The following is a 19,130-nucleotide window of genomic DNA, read 5'->3' as shown; positions in this document are numbered from 1 at the left end:
TACCTGAAAAAATCAATTTTACTTATCTTGTTTTTATTTGTTCTTCAAGATTACAGATTATTGCTCATCTACCATCACTTGCAATATTAAAACAGTTGACAACTCATCATAAGAGACTTTCAAATTTGTAGTGACGACTTACAATAATAAATACAGTTGTTTTTAGTTCGTATGCCAACGTTCGTTGTCTGTAAGAGGTGCTGGTGCTGATCTCATGTGCTCCTTACAAGACCATCACGCGAGACAGAGATGAAGTCTTGGCCTCTGAAGACATCCGAGTTTGGACATGTGAGCCTCTTTAAACACTCTAATGCGTACACACACACACACCCCTTAAAAAATTAAGACAATGGGTTTAAACATTTAAACAAGACGTACACAACAGATGTGCTTCAAGGACTGTGTGTTAAGCAGATAAAGACTGAAAAAGTGACAATAGGGATATGATGGGGATACGGGTAGTAAATCCATTTACATTTTTAATACTAAAGTGGACTGGACACATTACAAGAGCACCACAAGTTAACAATGTAATAGTAAAGATGAATTTAATTAGTTTTGGTTTGTTGGGATAAGCCAAGTTTACATTTCTGAAGTTTGGAAACACCTCATGTTGACCAGGCAGCCTTTCCAAAAAAAACTAACACTGTTATATGCCTTTAGGGTTGTGCAAAGCTAAAAACGTTGTTTGTGATCCTAAAACAGGGATGAAAATGGGTAAAATCCCTTTTGCTCTGCATCAATTCCTTTGGGTATTAACATCAGGTGATATAAACATGACACAGATCTACTGTATAGGTGGAAAACATTTCAGAACAAAGGGAAACGATGCCACATTAAACATGAAACAGACCATCATTTTGATTCTCTTTATGACAAACACAGACGGCAAAAAAAAGAGATAAATATATGTCATAAAGATTTCCAGAAATATAGTAAAATAAAGGTCCCGATTTTATTACATCTGAATATCCCCAGTAACAAAGGCAGCAGAACTAAAATGTTTACTTCAAGATCTATCCTTCTAACATCTAAAAAGTGTACAGAAGTTGTTCTTGGCCTCAGTTAATAACCTGGAAAGAGACTCAGTACCGAATTAACTGTACATTTGGTATTTCATTGATATAAGCTCTGCTTCACAGTATATAAAACAAGGGTTTCGTTAAATGTAATATTACACTAGAGTATTATTTAACATTTAATTGCTTATTTTTTATCATGACAGAAGATGAGCTCATAAGAACAAACGTGAATAACAGAAGATTAAAAAAAATCATTTTGTATAAATATCTTAATATACACCAGTGATTACAGTCTGATGAGATTCAGCAGTAATGTGGATCGAACAAGACAGTAAATTTCTAAATGCACAGTTTGAGCATTTTAGTCTCAAACAACAATACTGGCATTGCTTAGCAGATGAAAACAGTATGGAAAGAGCGTGCGGAAATGGAGAGAAATTTTTGTAGACGCTGATGTCACTGAGGTGATTAAATTCCAGCCTATGTAAAGGCTGGGGATAAGCCCCGCCCCCAAATCCTTCACAATCCAGTTAAATTTTAACAGATTTATTGTTGAGAGCGCAAAAGGTTAAAATCTTTTGTAAAAAAAAATTAAAAAATATTAGAACAGCGTGATCAACTAAAAGAAAAAAGCAAACTTCTGCGCCCAATCGTAATCCTGTCCCACCCACCGTTTCATATAAAGGAAAAAAGTAGAAAAACAAAGGACATGTGACATGTCCATAACTAAATAATCAGGTATGATCGCACACGTTTAGTTTTCTTTTTTGTTTCGCCACAGCTTAATTTAAGGTTAAACAATTAAAGATCTCTAAATGGATTACTTACAACTGACACTGAAGCTAAGAAAAGATTAAACCTGGTGAAATCTCCACTGAAACGTCTCTAGGTTGCACCGCTGGCAGTAGCAGCTCATTAAAAGGTTAGCTATGTTATTCTAGCATAAAATACATAAACACTGCCATAGTGCTAATTAGCCACGCCCCCCCAACCAATCAGCTTGAAGATTTTCCCTCCCCTCCAAAGGTAGGCTGTAAAACAGATGTCTGCCTTCATCTGTATGGATTGTGGAGTCTTGTTAATTTATTTTGTGGAGTCTTTGTTTCCCATCTGTGATTGGATTTAGTACCTAAAACAAAAAATTGCAAACATACTTTAAACACCACATCAAAAACAGACAGGTTTAAGAGATTTCACATTTTTAATAAGTGCCTGACCTGTAGTAGTTTGGCTTAAAGGGTCCATTTTTGTTCAAGCCAAGATATTTGGCCTGTTCATCTGTCAGTTCAGTCAAGTGTGCATCAAATGTAGGGAGATGTAGGCTGGCCACATATTCATCTGCAAAAACAGAAGTTCAGTATTTATTCTTCATAAAAATCCTAAAGCATCTTGTGCATGTTAATAAAAACATGAACATCCAACCTTTTAAATTTTAATTGACCTGATTTATGATGAAAAATAGTGGTTTTTATTTTTATATCTTTAAGTAAGTGTTTCTTAAGTAAGTGCAGTCTTATATCTTTCTATTCCCCCACGTGCATCTTTCATTTCTGTGATAATACCTGTGTCGGCAACATGCCGGTTTGAAAGAAAAGGCAAGCACAGATAGGAAAACAAGAGAGATTGGCTAGAAACAGAGAGAAATGCCCAAACTGTGCAGACTGCAGCAAGAAATGGCAGCCGTTTATGACAGCATGACCTATTTTCAGCTGTCTCATGCTCCTCAGGGTCTATGCAGGAACCCACGTAGATTAACTCGTGTTACCATATGCAGCAGACAACACTGAATCTTTCCAGAAATTTTAGACTGCTGAAAACAAGCTTTCATGGCACAGACTAATAATGCAATTTACACTATTAGACAAAATATTACAAGCCTGTGTTAACGTCACTTTTGACCCATCCTGGCAAATTGAGTCGCAATGAGCACATTTTCAAAGTTATTGTTATTTTTACATTATTTAGTAAAAAAATAGATCTGTTGAAATAAAAAAAACAGCTATGTCAATTTTGAGAAAATCATGAATAAGATTATTTTGTTAACATCAGTCCCGCATTTAATTTTTTCTGCATTTCTGCATGTTTAAAAAATTTAAACAAAACATTAGACACACAAGTGCTTTGCTACCAATGCTTTTGCTACATACATCCTTTGAATTAGGAAATATTTGAAGAGTTTGGTTCCAAAACACGACAAACAGCATTTAAAAAAAATCAATATTGTATCAGGTCAGTATTAAAAAGTAAATTCTAAATTTTATGCAAAATCCGATATCCGCCGTGTTATTGTCATCTTTTCTCCCTTTTTCCCCACACGACAGCATCAAGCTTCTGTCATGCTAACACACTGACCCCTGAGGATCTTATGAAAAACTTTCCATTATTTTACTCGAAGTCAACGAAAATCGAGCAGGACCCAGTGCTTTAAGTGGGCCGGAACGCGCCGGTACTCAGTACCGCCACTTCTAAAAATAGCTCTTGAGCGTACCACCACCTCTCCCTGAGCCCAGAACGTACTTTTAGCGTACCGGAACGCTCATTTGCACATCTGTTTAAATCAGAGGTTTTAATCATTTGGCTGCGCTGCCGCTGTTCAGAGCGCTCTTCACAATGTACACTTCCTAATTTGTCCCACCGAGAGCAGAGACTACATTACCCATACACCCTTGAGTTTACAAGTTAAAAGCGCGTGCGTCGCCTTTGCTGTCAGTCAGCCTCAACGTGGTGTGCATACCCGTCAAGTATCCCGTTTTGGCCGGGAAAGTCACGTATTTTACCCTTCGTTCCCGCCGTCCTCCTGTATTAGTATTTTCCCTTAAATCTCCCGTATTTTATCCTCCGTAATTTCGCACGCAAAGGTTGTGATCTATAAAAAGATCCTAAAGACCGCTAAAGATCCACTGATTCCACTAATCCACTTCGTGTTTTCCCGCCCGCTTCGCAGCATCTCTGTGTGCACTCTCTGCCTGGACGACAGTTTCTGAAGTTCGTTGCATTAACAGGTAGATTTATTACATTATATCAGCTGTTAAACCGCAGAATTACTCCTTTGGAAGTTTGTTTATGTATTTGTAAAATGTAAAAGTGCTAACAACTTAGCAAGCAAACAACAACAAAATATCCACATTCTTACCGCTTGTCTAATGGATTTAATGTTCCCGATCAGATCTAAGTTAATATAAACACTAAATTTGCTGTTGTTGGCACACTTTGTAGGCAAAAATACAAAAAACACAAATGCCTTCACAAAATAAAGACAGAGAACGGAAAGGGAGGCTGCTTCTAAAGGCAGTTCAACATTGCAAACATGGATTCAAAGATCCATCAAGCCAGCAGGTAAATCATATTGAATATTTTTTGTCACACTTTAATTCTTGTTATTATATTTCCCATTATAATCACGTGTCTAAGTTGATGCTAGTAATATAACTAATAGTACCACCCCCCTTGGTGCCCTTTTTGGTTTGGGACACTGCCCAACGAAATTTCAATGAATTTGAACGACGTGCACAGTAGTTTTACCACCCGCAAAATGGAAAACAATGGGAAAAATAAAGTGATGACTTTCTAGTTTTAAATTGCCAGTATTTTATTATTCTTGAGACATGGTCTTGGTGTCATTTTAAAGTCTTTGTTTTTAAGCTCTTTCTATCTGAACAACTAGTTTTAGCATTTGACCATGCTGAAAATTTAACTTATATATCTACCTTTTGCCCATTTCATGTATGTTCAATAGCTATTTTTAGATCAAGCAAATCCACAAACTTATATAAGGATTTATTATTTTTTACAAGCTCGTCTGTTGACTGCTGAATATAAAACCCCTTCAATATAGAAGTCCAGTCAGCAAAAAAAAAAAAGAAAAATAGAGTACCGGCACTTCTTTTGGGCCACTTAAAGCACTGGCAGGACCAAAACATTTTACAGCTGATCGCTTTCAAAAAAGTTCAGCAATGATGTCCCAAGGATAACAGCAGCAATGTTCTTAATATGACAAAGTAAGTGTTTTGATTAATGTCATTAAATGTTTATTTTTAATCAGTGTATACCACTAGTCAACTAAATGAATATAACATGGCAAAGATGAATGCACATTTATATATTGATTTAATAGATTTATAGCATTTTGGGGGGAAAAATTCAGTAATTAAGCTTTGAAATTCAAATTATGGATTTGAGTTTATACATTTTATTATAACCTAAAGATGCTATGTGAAAGTTTTTGTAACAGAAAATAGTGGTTTTCATCTTGTCAGTTTCTCAATATAGAAAACATGTTTTTACACAAATTAGTCAAAATGGATTTATTGCGTTTTGGAACAAAACTCTTCATTTAGTGGTTCATTTAGTAAAAATGTTGATCTAGGACCAACAATGGTGGTAATCCAGGATCACATCCTACTTGGTGAAATCACGTTCATAGAAATATTTAGGAAGGTACACTTCTCAAAAAAGTACACATTCAATAGATCATTAGATGTTTAATTACTATTTGGAGCATCAGGATTGCTAAATGAGGGCTTAAAGGTTAAGTTCACCTGCAAAATGACAATTTTAGCACCAATCACTCACCCCCGTGTCGCTCCAAACCACAAAATCCTCCAATAGGCTCCATGCCCAGCTGCACCACCTCCCGAAGGTCAGCCAGCCCCTTGTTTCCCGTCCGCCACCACTGGACAGGCTGATTAATCCAGGTGTGCCTGACCTCAGTAGTCACAACAAAAATAATCGGGCACACCTGGATTGATCGGTTTGTCCAGTGATGGCAGACAGGAAACAAGAGCCGTTTCTCAATATGCGTTCTTGTCTGTACTTGCGTCCTTGTGGACTTGTGAAACTTCATCAGTCCCGGCCCAAGTACTGTTCCAATTCAAAGTTCGCCTCAAGCCCAAGTTCACATTAAATCCCTGGATGTGTTCTTGATCTGCCCATTTTATCGAGGATGCATAAGAGGAGACTTGTGTAGACTTATGACAGCGAAGTTTCCCAGAATGCATTTCGCGTCAGAAGTTCGTTCTTCCGAGTCTGAACTTGCAAGTTCGAACTACAAAGGACACAAGTCCGAGTTTGGCGAACTTGGTATTGAGAAACGGCTAAGGAGCTGGCTGAAGTTCAGGAAGTAGTGCAGCTGGGCATAAAGCCTATTGTCTTCAGAACAAATTTTTTTATTTTCATTGACTTCGGTTAGTTTTATAAATATTTTGCCAAAAAGGTCCATGTTCCATCAGTAGTAATAATAATAATATTATTATAAAGCGACGACAACACTTTTATGTTCAAGAAAACAAAACGAATGATTTTATTCAACAATTCGTTTTTCTCCTCAGTCGTTTAGTGCACGTTCATGAGCAGACTACGGCACATGCTGCTGATGTATTCTGTGTCTGTACGCTGGAAAGTCATTTGTGAATTTATATGGGCTGTTTAAGTATTGTTTACAATGTTTGCATAATGGCTTAAATAAAAAAAAAATAAAAAACTAAAAAAGGTTGGCAACTACGTCAGCAGCGTACACCGTTGTCAGTTCGTGAACAGGCACTAAAGGACAAAGAATGAGAACAAATTGTAGAACAAAATGGTTTGCCTTGTTTTCTTTGCGCACAAATGTGTTGTCATCGCTTCACAATACTATCATTAAATTACTTATGGCACATTGACCTTTTTGGCGATGCCTTTCATTCTCTTCTGGGAAAAGAATTGTAAAACAAACTGAAGTCAATGGAACAGTCTGTAAATATCTAAAGATGTGTACTGAAGACAATTGGAGGACTTGGTGGGCTAGAACGACACAGGGCCAAATGGTCCATGATTAAATTGCCATTTTGGGGTGAACTAACCCTTTAAATGTCCCTTTTTTATTTTATTAAAGAAATTTTTCACCTTTAACCTGTAGATCAAAATTACACTCTGCGCATTCTGACTCATTTATTCAGCATGGGTTACATTTTATGTTATTTCATTTATGCATGTGAAAGAAGCTGTTATCTGGAGCAAATAATCAGTACGTGTTCCACAGGAATCAAACTTATAACTTTGTCCTGCTAATGCATGACTCTACAAGCACGTGTTTACTGCATATGATGCTAGTCTTAGTAAAGGGAAAGCTTTTGTCTACATGTGCAGGCGTTTAAAATAGTATATCATACCCATTTTCTTAGGCAGCAGGTAAACATCCTGTTTGTAGCGGCCTTCAGGAGCATTGTACAGCTCTATCAAAGCCAGAGCCTGAGGGACAAGAAGCGAGAAATCAGTCACCATGACAACAGCAACGATGTGACACACACACACACACACACTAAGTGCCTGGGGTTCATACAAACTCACTGAGCAAAGAGACAGCAAAAGTAACCCAGTCTTTGGGTTATCAGCTAAGCCTACTCAATAATAAAGCTCTTTAAAATACATTTTTTACTTACCTGGGTAGTAGCAGTGATAGACAGCACAAAGGTAGGAACAGTGGAGCAGCTCAAGTTTAGTAGGCGACCCTGAAGAGAAATATTTATACAGACAATGTCAGATTAACAAAAGATCTCAATATTTTAAATGTATGCTCTTATATTTTAGATCTCATTTAAAACGTTAAGCCACATTATCTAAACTTAAAAACATAAATATCTATTTAAAACGCTATAACCACGTTGACATAATGAACAACAAGACATTTCTAACCTCTGCCAGCAATACTATTCGCTTTCCGTCAGGCCAGATGACATGGTCCACCTGTGACCTCACCCGCTCCCAGGTCAGCTCAGGAGTCCTCAGACTGGCCTGAAACATTTGGAATAAACATGTTGAGAAAATATATGCTTATAATCACAATAAAACGTACAGTTACACATACACAGAGAGAGAGCTAGGCAATGAGAAACTTATCCTTACCACATCAATCTCAGTATTTGAGTGGCCCATGTTGCAGACGATACAACCGTTCTTCATACGGTCCATGTACTCTCTAACCACCACATTTTTGTTACCTGTATAAACCATATGCACAGCATCAAATGAGAACCTCTTCACATTTATCTGTATGGGTGAATAGTCGAAGATTTGATGCATTGAAAGAAGCAGCCTGATTTGAGTACCAATCTCACAGTCGAATCATCGCAGAAGTGTTATAAAATGAGGATCATTGAATTTTGGCCAAATATGGGTGCACATTATCTGATTTCACGTATATCGGTGTTCTCCCAATATATTAATATACAGACTATTATGATAATGCTATGCAAATAATATGTTAAGTAGCTTTCAATGGATTTATTATCACATTTAAAAAAATGTGTGTTTTGTTTCCGTGCACTTCAGGTATTTTGCACATATTTGTTCTGCACCTTGTTACTTCTGACCTTATTTAATTTAATTTTTTATTTATTATAAATTCTGATCTAATTTAAGTTTGTACATTTTGGATTGCTTAGTTGTATTAGTGTTGCACTGTTACGTGCAGGCCATAGTGCTGACGCATGCAATTTAACCGAACGCACTAGGTGCTCTCTGTGTGTCAAATTTAGGATCATATTTAGGAGTTCCACAAACTAAACATTAAAAAACTTATTTTTTTTCCCGACAGGTATAAGTTTAAAATGTATTTAAAACAGGGTGGTCATCTTGTCAAAAGTTAAACTACAAAACAGTTAAGCCATTTCTTTAAATTTCGGCGATGACACACAAAAATACACCCCGAACCTATATTTATGCCTGACACGACTGTCTCTCTTGTGATTTAATAATATGGTTCAAATGATAGAAAAGAAATTCCTGAAACAAATGATATAGGAATCATCAGGCGTTTCTGTATCTAAAGTGAATACAGAGATGATCAAAGTCGTAAGCAAGCACATTTTACACAGTATTTCTGTGTAAAATAATAAAGCGCATTGTCTATAACATCATTAATTTCAGTGTTTATCTTGTTATAAATGAACACTTAGGGAATTGTATATAAAGCTTAGTTTTTATCATTTATAGTAATAACCACAAATGATATGTCATTTGTCGTTTTTTGGTAATGACTGCTTTGACGCGTTAAATCGTAAAATTAAATAAAATCTCTGAATTGTAGCCGGGGTTTCCCAGAGGATCACATTTGTTGTTTTTTTAGGTTTAGTTATCAAAATGTTTTCATTATATCTTTGTGTGATGTTCTGTAGATAGATGATTCGACTATAGAAATATTCGACAATTCTGATTCAAATATGTAAATCCTTAGTCGAGAACACCCCTATTTATCTGTCCTCTAGACGGCTTCTATGTTTCGTTAATAAAAGAAAGATATTGATCTTTATGAGTCATATCCTGGTAACTAAATGGGCCAGATGTCCAAGGAAATCGCTTGTTTATGACTCAAAAGGTATTTACCAATATAAACACAGTAATTTCATCTGCAACACATGATCACAGATGTCTACAAAAAATACTGATAAACTCTTATAAATACCTTGCTTGACAGTTATTTACTGCAGTGCTGATTAGTGTGTAAACACCTCAGACACTTCTAAAACTAATGTGAAACTGAAATTAAAGGAATAGTTCACCCAAAAATAAAAATGCTGTCATCATTTACTTACTCTCATGTTGGTAAACCAAACCTGCACAAATTTCATGACCACAAATAAAGATATTTTGAGGAATGTTTAAAACCTAACCGATCGGGAGCCCCATTCACTTCCATAGTATTATTTGTTCCTACTATGGAAGTGAATGGGGCTCAAGATCGGTTTAGATTGTTGAGAGGCAGTACAGTCAGTCTGTTAAATATACCTGTGCAGGTAATGACGATGTCGACCTGTCGGATGACTTCGTTGAGTTTGACCAGCCTGAAGCCATCCATGCTGCATAAGAACAAACATCCAGAGACTGAAGTCTTTCTGAAGAGATGAGACTTACTAACATCACATGCTCACCAGGCCTGCAAAGCACAGATGGGGTCGATCTCAGTGACATAAACAATGGAGCCCATCGCTTTGAGAGCGGCACAGCAGCCTTTTCCAACCTAACAACATGAACAAGGAGGAATTAGTCACAAAATAAAGTTACTTTTGTTGTTGAAAAGACAAACTTATGCAGAATGTTAACCTTGATCAAAAAACATTTCTTAATCTTAGGAAGACGAAGACCCTATTATTTAGCAACATTAATTGCATTACAAATATGTGTTTTTTAAACACAGTCCTCTATTGCAGTGGTTCCCAAACTTTTTCAGCATGTGCCCCCCCTTGTGTACGGTGCATTCCTTCGCGGCCACCCAAAGAAAATTTGTGACAAAAAACTGTTCTAAAACTCAACATTTTAATAAAAAAATAATACAAAAAACTAGTGCTTTTGGTTAGTTGCCTTATTTTTTTAGGTTTAATTACACAGAATTCATCATAAATTAATGTATGTCATAAAATGTCATACAACTGGTCCCCCTGGCACCATCTCACGGCCCCCAGTTTGAAAACCACTGCTCTATTGGACATTTAAGGTATCTCTCCAATAACACAGCAATGCTGCAATTGCACACAATTGTAACTGATTTAAACATTTAGATCAGTTTTAGTGCACATTTATAATAAGATCCAGAACCACCTAAAATTGGAACAAGGCTTTTTAGCCAGCGAGTTCCATCTGGAGGTAAATAAACTTTGCATTTTATCGGATTCGGTATTTATCGACAACATTTGCCATCTAATGATCTCACCTCTCCATATCCACACACGACCACCTGCTTTCCTCCAAACATTACATCTGTAGTCCTCTTTAAACTGAAACACAAACAAACATCTTCAGTTGTGTATACATGTATATCAAGAATGATGTTTATGTAAATTTTTATTTTTAATATGTCAGAAAATCTCTTTTTAAAAATTAAAACTAAATTAAATTCCATCTGCACATGCACAATATCATCATGATGACACAGACTAAATAAGAGAAAAGCATTTCCTGCATATCTATTATTAAATATAGGTGCTTTCATGTTTTGTCATCTTATATGGTTAATGGCATTTTTATTTGCATTTAGCATTGCGTTTCTTGTTTTGATTCTCACAAGCTGGAAAGCACGGCCATAAACCATATAATTCAAAACAGTCTGGTCTGAACAGATATCTACTTAACAGTCCATCAATGGTATTGATTGTTGATGGAAAAACTATTTTGGTTATACAGTTATTCTAATGGAGTTTCAGGACAAAGTCAATATGAAAAGACAAACCCATCCAAGATAGACTCCCGGCAGCAGTACAGGTTGTCAAATTTCTGCTTGGTCACAGAGTCATTAACGTTCATTGCGGGAACACACAATTTGCCAGCCTTTGACAGCTGGTACAGCCTGGAAAAATTAATTATTTTAAAGAGAACAACTAATGTGTAAACACAGTGATCTGACATACACAGCATGCGCACACACACGCACACACATTTCATCTGTATGGGTGTCAGTTTCATTACTTGCCACTAGATGGAAATATGTTCACATTTGTTACTGAATCCAATCATGTGCGTCTAACCTAGTAAATAGTACCAAGCTTTGGCTTAACTCACATTAAATGCAGAATATTCAGCACAATACTAATTTATTAAAGATCATTAAATGTTTATAACACCAAATAAAACACATCCAGATCATTGTTGGTTTTAAGATGTCTCACCTATGAACTCCAGTCACGCTCTCCTCCACGATGCCCTTGATCTTTTTGAACATGTTGGGATATTTCTTATAAATCCAGTGGGTCAAATCACCTCCATCATCTAAAATCTACAATATAATATAAGTTGTTAATACACGAAGCATGCTTAAACAGAATAGGCTGCAATAATAAGTATTTTAATACCATATTGGGCTGCCACCCTTCCACATTAACACAGCGATCAATACACCACCAGAAATCATCCTCAGATTCACCCTTCCAGGCAAACACTGAGAAACCTGCCAGAAAACACAAAGTATGTCCGGTGAAGATGAAGACAATTTAAAAACGGTGTCTGGAAAAAGACTTGCCTCCCTCGGCCAGGGCAGCTGCTACTTCGTTTTGGGTGGAGTAGATGTTGCACGCAGCCCACCTGCACTGAGCGCCTAGAGCAGACAGGGTCTCCATTAACACCTATAAACACACAAACAAAACATACTTAGTATTAAAATGTAAATGTCTGTGTGAGATCAAAATGACACGTGTATTAGCAATGCACACTCTTTTTTTTATCTCTATACCAGTGAAGGCCATATTTCTGGCAACATTCATACAATCTCTTAAAATTTACTTGTGTGGATGATCTGCACTAGTTAAAAAGCATTTCTTAATGTGTGACAAAGTATGCCTTCAGGGCAGGATGCATGATCTCTGAAAGCCAATTTTGACATTTGAAATCACTAGAGCCCGACCGATATATCGGCATTTTCCAAACTATCAGTATCGGCATTCATAATAGCCGATAAATGAATATAAAAAAAGGAAAAAATTAAAATAAAATTATTTTCTGGTGAAAACCCAAAAATACGTTTGGAAAATGGGGGGGATTGTCTTATATTCGGGTATATACCAGAGTATGTGAGCGGTGCAGAGTGGGAGCGGAGCGAGGAGTGGAGTGGCATAATTTTGCCAGGAGCGAGGAGCGTTTTTTTTAAATGTCGGAGCGTTGTGATTTTCTCTCGCTCCGAAAACGCTCCACTATCGCTCAGTTACGAGTCACAACTCGTCAGACTCCGGACCAAACCACTGTGAAAAAACAGAGGGGGACTTAAATTGTTTCTTAACATATTTTGCATTCGTTTGCACTTGTGTTGTTGTCTAGTACTTTCACAAACATTTATATACAGGGCTTGACATTAACACCTGCCAACCCGCCAAATGCGGGTAGATTTCGGATGTGGCGTAAGTAAGGACGGCGTGGGGAGTGAGCGAGGAGCGGAAAATTGTATACCCAGAGCGGAGCTTGAGCGGAGTAATTATGAAATGCTTTGAGCGCAAATTCTTTCCACTCTACTCCGCTCACATACTCTGGTATATACGGTAATTATAAGGTAGCTTATAAAGCAATATAGGGACTAATTATAACACACACACACAAACAAACATTTAGGAGTGACCTTTATCTTGTTTAATGATAATATAAATGATGATGATAGTAATAATGTCATCATTATTTTTTCTAATTATTACTGTCAATAATTTTTGATGATCCTCTTTTCTGTTGTGACAATAAAAGAAACAAGTTTCTTTTTAAAATGCATTATCATATTATTTTATTTAAAACTCATAAATAACTACAAATAACTAATGTTAGGGAAATCTGTTTTTGCGTTTCTGGAAAAAAAAGTATATATATATATATATCGGATTTTAAAACCATATATGGTTTTAAAATCCGATATTCCGATATATCGGCCAATATATATATATATATATATATATATATATATATATATATATATATATATATATATATATATATATATATATATATATATATATATATATATATATATATATATATATATATATATATATATATATATATATATATATATATATATGCCGATATATCGGATTATCGGATTTTAAAAATAACACACATTTGTATCGGTATCGGCCTTCAAAATCCTTTATCGGTCGGGCTCTAGAAATCACCTAAACAAACACGCCCCTACCCCAATAGAATCTGGACCTTCTTTTGATATACCCGCCCCACACATACGCAACCCAGGAAACGATGTCTGTTAGTAGACACCCCTTACTGCTGATTGGCTACAAGTGTGCTTTGATAGTTGTCACGACTCCCTTTTCAAAAATGTTTTTCAAAAATCACACACCCCGCCTTTAATTAAAGACTAAAAATACCAAAAAGTGTCCGTTTAAGAGCATAAGGGTGTCTTGTCTTAAAAACAACAGAGGCTGATGGAAGGTCCTCACAATAAAATATTTTCATATATGTCACTCACAGCAGTCTGAGCAGTGATGTGGGTGCAACCCACGATTTTGGCTCCAGCCAATGGCTTCTCTCCCTGAGCTCTCTTCCTCAACGCCATGAGAGCTGGCATTTCTGCAGACCACATACAAACATCAAAATCATTAACATGTGACTGATATAAAAAAAAACTCATTTCCGCACAATGGCTTGTAATAATATAGTAGTCACTTGATGGACTGTAAATTGGCCAGTCATAAATAGTGATAAACCAAAAGTGTTTTTCAATGTCAATATTAATAACTAGTAAGCAAGGTTGCCCATATAATTCCTAATTGTCATTCCGAAATGTGTTGATGATGCAGTAAAACAACAGCGAAGGCTGTTATAACTTTAAAATGACTGATTTATTAATCATTAAGCTGATAACAAAAACAAAGTAAGCAATACTGGAGAATTTGGCCGTGTGGTTACGAGGGGCTGAATGCACCGCCCTGCTGCCTCACTGTAAACACTGAACATATGGCCACTCAGCAGCACAGGAAGAGCATCAAAATCTCACACAGACATACACACTTTCCCTTTACACATTAACACCAATAGATTAATGTGTTGACAGGCCTACTGATGACACGGCACATCACAACACGCATGAAAGGTTACAGGCAGCCCATCGTCACGTGTTACCACGTGGCCCTCCCCACCTTGCTCAGCGATCTCGATCTCTCTGCGGCCGAAATCAGCCTGTTTGATGTTCTTGATGCAGAAGTCTCCATTGCCCTTGGAGTTTTTCTGCTGTTTGTCCCGTGGTGATGTTTCATCATCGGAGCTGTCAGTGTAAGAGGCAGCTGGACAAGGAAATAAAAATAACGCAAGTTAAGGGTAGAGAGCCATGTGTAATATCATTATCAGGACACATGTACAGGCTATGTGTGTGTGAACCCTGAAGGAATGAAGATTTTTGTGTCCCCTTTAAAGTCTATCATTTCATGTAATCCTCTTAATAAGACCTACCAGAAAACCTGCACGCACAGAAGCCCTTTGTTCACATGATTCACCTGATCTCTTTATACTAACGTGCCCTTTCAAACTAGCTCACATTTTGCTTTGGGTCACTGCTAGCTCAACTAACTTGCATTTATGTGACTATGTGTGCATGCTTATGTCTATGAATTATGTACATGTCCATACCTGAGCTGTAACTGTCTGTAGAGGACTGAGAGATAGAGCGGGAGAGAGATCTGCGGCCAATCTTAGTGGGACGTTTGTTGAACTCCTGCTTTTGGTCTGCAAACTGGATCTGTAAGGGGAAACAGCAAAGAACAAAAGAAATTCAGTCACGACACACATAGGAACCAACTATCGTCTAAGGCTATGTTTACATTAATGCGTTTACCTTTTAAAACGCATTACTTTTGCCACGTTTACGTCTTTCATTTACACTACGCCCTCATACGACCCTCATAAACGAAGTCGTTCGTAAACGCTGCAGACCCTGTTTTAGTTAGAGAACTCGGGGGTTGTGCTGCATTGTAAATGAACGTAGACAGAGTCTTATGTAAACGAACAGCTGATGTTAACGTGACAGCGCATCATTTTCAAAGTAAAAATTATTTTATTCAGGTAAATGGAGGTTTGCAACGGAGGTTTTGCCAAAAATAGTAAACATCTACCAAACAGCTATTATAAACGCTATATCAGATTGTTTTAACATGTATTCTTATAGATAATGTCTGTTTTATATTTATGTGGTGTTGGGTTTGAATATTGTTGTAATGTTGTTTAATGTTTTGTTTAAATTTAGTTAGATTATTACGAAAGATAGACTGTCATTTTAAACGCCGTTGTAAAGGCCAATATGAAGGGAGAATTATAATGGGTCAGACATTATTTTCGAGTTTAATTTAAGTTTTGTTTGCTACTTTAAAATGAATTTCGTTTCATATAATTTGTCTATTAATTTTAATCGATGTTTTGTTGATAAGTTTTGTGAATATAAATTAATAAAAACAATAAAATCAACGTCATATTAATATTTAATGCTCGTTTAGCCGATTGCACTTTATGCTATTTCTGTGTTGCTAGCGGAGGACGTGCACGGACCTCGCATACTTTTAAAAATTAACGTCATTAATTTTTAATACTTTAGCCAGCCATGCTTTTTTGTCGGAGACACGTGTGAGGGAACACACACGCACTGAACAGCGACAGGTAAGGGAAGATAAGTTATTTGGTGTTTTTCTGAAGAATACAGTCAGTTCGTACAAAATTTTTTAAATGGACTATAAGATCATAAATATGAACTGTGAACAATGAATTATTATAAATATAACAGCGTGAAATAGATCAAGAGGAGCTACATTAAAGCAATAAGCATTTCTGTAGGCTAAAGCAATACTTCAGCTCTTTTTGATTGAAGTTTGCATTTGCTGAAATTTATTTTTGCTTCAAGTTCGCTACTGTTTAGTACTGTTCACTTGAATGCTTCCTTTTTAAATCATAAAGACTTTCTGTTTGGTGTATAACATCAACATTAACCTATTAATCATATTAATATGTTGTAGGGGGGAGCTAGAACAATATTAGACTTTTCCAAACACATTTTTATAGGTTCAAAAATATTGTCTGTTGTAGTTGCCGGCAAAGGATCCAGGTATGAATTTTTGTCAATATTGCACATCCCTAGGCTGCATAAATGCGCAAAGGTAAGCTATTATTAGAGTAATAAGTTATTTTAGACTTTTATGCGCATGCCCAGTTACGTGATTGGTCACGTTTTATACGTTTATGGTCGTGTATAGTGTGGATGAAGATTCTTTTTAAAATGCCAGTATAAACAAGGATGGTTTTCATTTTAAAGTAAACCGTAAACTACTGTAATGTAAACAGGGCCTTATAGACATCGAGCTGGTGTGCCGCCATTTTTATCTTTACATTTAAACCCGATGTGTCAATCGTTAAATACACTCAAAATGTGAATTGTTTTGTAATTTTCTGTGGACACTTTAAATGTAATACTGCAACACAGCCAGGTATTAGCCAAGCATTCATCATACTGAGAATAAAATAAAATTGTGAAACAGTTGAAAGCAGGCACATGGTAACCTTCTATATCATATTTACTCAAAATAAATGGCAGCAAAAACCATTGAGAGCTCGTTGTGAAGGAATCAGATTTGTGAACGTAAACTGCTGCTTCTATTAATGGATGGACAGCTGTTGCTGGCGGAAACGAAAGCACTGTGTGAACCGTGAGAGGATTTCACCATGCAGTCACCCCCCCTCCACCCTACGGTATTATCCGAGTCAACAGCAGGCCTTAAATCCCCCCACTTCATCAAGAATGACTCTTAAATAATGCCGTGAAATATCAGTGTCTAGCCCACCACGTATTGAGTGATCACAGTGATTAATCTTTAGGCTGTAGGTTGAGGCATAAGGAAGTGACGTTTTCAGGAAAAATGGATGGATGGGTTTCACAGCATTAGTAAAACACACAGTTGCATGTAAAGTTCTGATTCAGCCTGACTGCACAAGCTGACAAAGACACTGAATCACACAAGTATATCGCTGTGCCCTGAGCAAAAAACTTTAATGCCGAGTGTCACTCATTGTGGTTTCACTACAGTAAGGTCACAGAAAAGTCAGGACGAAAAAACCCTATGAACTTCTACATGATCAGATTTGGCACCTTCTTATGTCTTATTGTTTGGCAGTAAGAACCTGGACTTGAACCAATGATTGTACGATGATAAGAGTTGTTGTGGTAGTCTAAATGAGCATCAAAATGCACCGTATAATGGGTACAGTAAATTTTTTTATATGTCGTCATAAAAGCATATATAATAGGGGTGTGACAAATCACAAAACTCACGATTTGGATCACATTATGGTTTTTGAGGCACGGATCGGATCATTTTTCAGATCAGCAAAAAAATGGGAAAAATCTTATAACAAATGAAGAATTAAACTTTTTTTAAAAAAAGAACAAAGTTGAACATTAAGTAAGGTCTAAAATTAGCATTAGGTACCGTACAGAAATTAAAAGTGTTTATTGTATGAATTAAATATAATATTTTTTTTCCAGAAGTGATTTTCTCTGTCTTGGGTTGTCTGATAAACATTAAATAACATAGACTTAAGTAGGTTAATTGAGGTTACTGTCTCTTTAAGACCAAATAAGCACGGACTGTAATCTATACATACACTTAAGACATAAGTTTTATTAGAAAAAGAATACTGTGGAGATCTTTTTGTTTGTATGTGCCCTAGTGTTGGCCGATATGCCCCATTTTGAGATCGGCGATAAACGATAGTATCGGGGGGCGGGGCAGTAGTTTACTAATTGTTTTATTTCTTAATTTTTTACTCATTATAACAAGTCACTTGATTGGTGGACAAAAAAGAACAAGAGCAACACCGTCATGACCGCAACCTTCTTAAAACTAATGCCATTAATGCGAGCGCGTCATTAAAACCCTAACCATGATTACTTAATAAATGTATAAACATGCATCTGCGCACACACACGCGTGCGCACATACAAACAATTCAATGCATTTTGTTGCAGAAGGCTACACGTGTCAAGCAGTGGTGCTCTCAAATGTGCCTTTTTAAACATATCGGTCCACCGGAACGCGATCACATTTTAAACAGAATCATATTTTAAACACGAGGGATGGTGTTGCTACAACTCCTTGAAATACATATCATAAACGGGAAAAATACCTAGTGATCTGACTTCGGACAGAGCGCAGCTTTCTGCACGTACGCGAGTATGAGAGAAGCGCCAATATGCAGCGGGTCATATTTTTAAAAAAAGGAAAGTTTGCCTCAGCTAGGGCTGGGCCGGTTTGTGTTTTTTTTAACCGCGGTCGGTAATCAACAAATTCCCGCGGTTTTGCGGTTTATTGGCAAGACAACGAGTTAAATAACATGCATGATTTATTTATCTTCAATACAAAACACGTGCAAATTTCTTAAGGAACATGTAAAGTGAATATTATTTCCTTCCACATTTCTTTAATTTCAACATTCAACAACTTGAACAATTAATATTATCAGTTAAAAAATGTTAACGCATTGTGCGTGTTCACACGTGCAGACAGACATTTCACCACTTTTCTATCCTTAATTTGTGAATAGCCTGTAAATGACGCAAATTATTGCTGCCCTGACGGTCTGGTAAAATAACCATTCGTATGAGAAATCACTTGTACT

The 19,130-nt window shown here is 36.6% G+C and overlaps 1 protein-coding gene across 1 annotated transcript in view; it reads right to left on the bottom strand.

The window, feature by feature from the left end:
• Positions 1-19,130, bottom strand: part of ahcyl2b (adenosylhomocysteinase like 2b) — a 47,489-nt gene continuing 28,359 nt past the window's right edge. Inside the window, exons 2-17 of the mRNA XM_055189886.2 lie at positions 15,102-15,210; positions 14,615-14,758; positions 13,945-14,045; positions 12,007-12,109; positions 11,840-11,934; positions 11,657-11,763; positions 11,221-11,337; positions 10,705-10,768; positions 9,926-10,014; positions 9,783-9,853; positions 7,902-7,996; positions 7,692-7,790; positions 7,439-7,507; positions 7,169-7,247; positions 2,240-2,360; positions 1-2,151 (exon numbers count right to left, since the gene is read on the bottom strand). Of these exons, the coding sequence (XP_055045861.2) occupies positions 2,145-2,151; positions 2,240-2,360; positions 7,169-7,247; positions 7,439-7,507; positions 7,692-7,790; positions 7,902-7,996; positions 9,783-9,853; positions 9,926-10,014; positions 10,705-10,768; positions 11,221-11,337; positions 11,657-11,763; positions 11,840-11,934; positions 12,007-12,109; positions 13,945-14,045; positions 14,615-14,758; positions 15,102-15,210 (1,470 nt within the window). The 3' untranslated portion in view covers positions 1-2,144. The remainder of the gene's footprint in view (positions 2,152-2,239; positions 2,361-7,168; positions 7,248-7,438; positions 7,508-7,691; positions 7,791-7,901; positions 7,997-9,782; positions 9,854-9,925; positions 10,015-10,704; positions 10,769-11,220; positions 11,338-11,656; positions 11,764-11,839; positions 11,935-12,006; positions 12,110-13,944; positions 14,046-14,614; positions 14,759-15,101; positions 15,211-19,130) is intronic.

Source organism: Misgurnus anguillicaudatus, chromosome 1 (genome assembly GCF_027580225.2).
Source record: "Misgurnus anguillicaudatus chromosome 1, ASM2758022v2, whole genome shotgun sequence".
Classification (NCBI taxonomy): Eukaryota; Metazoa; Chordata; class Actinopteri; order Cypriniformes; family Cobitidae; genus Misgurnus; species Misgurnus anguillicaudatus.
Note: the sequence above shows the minus strand (reverse complement) of the source record. Positions and strands in the feature narration are given on the sequence as shown.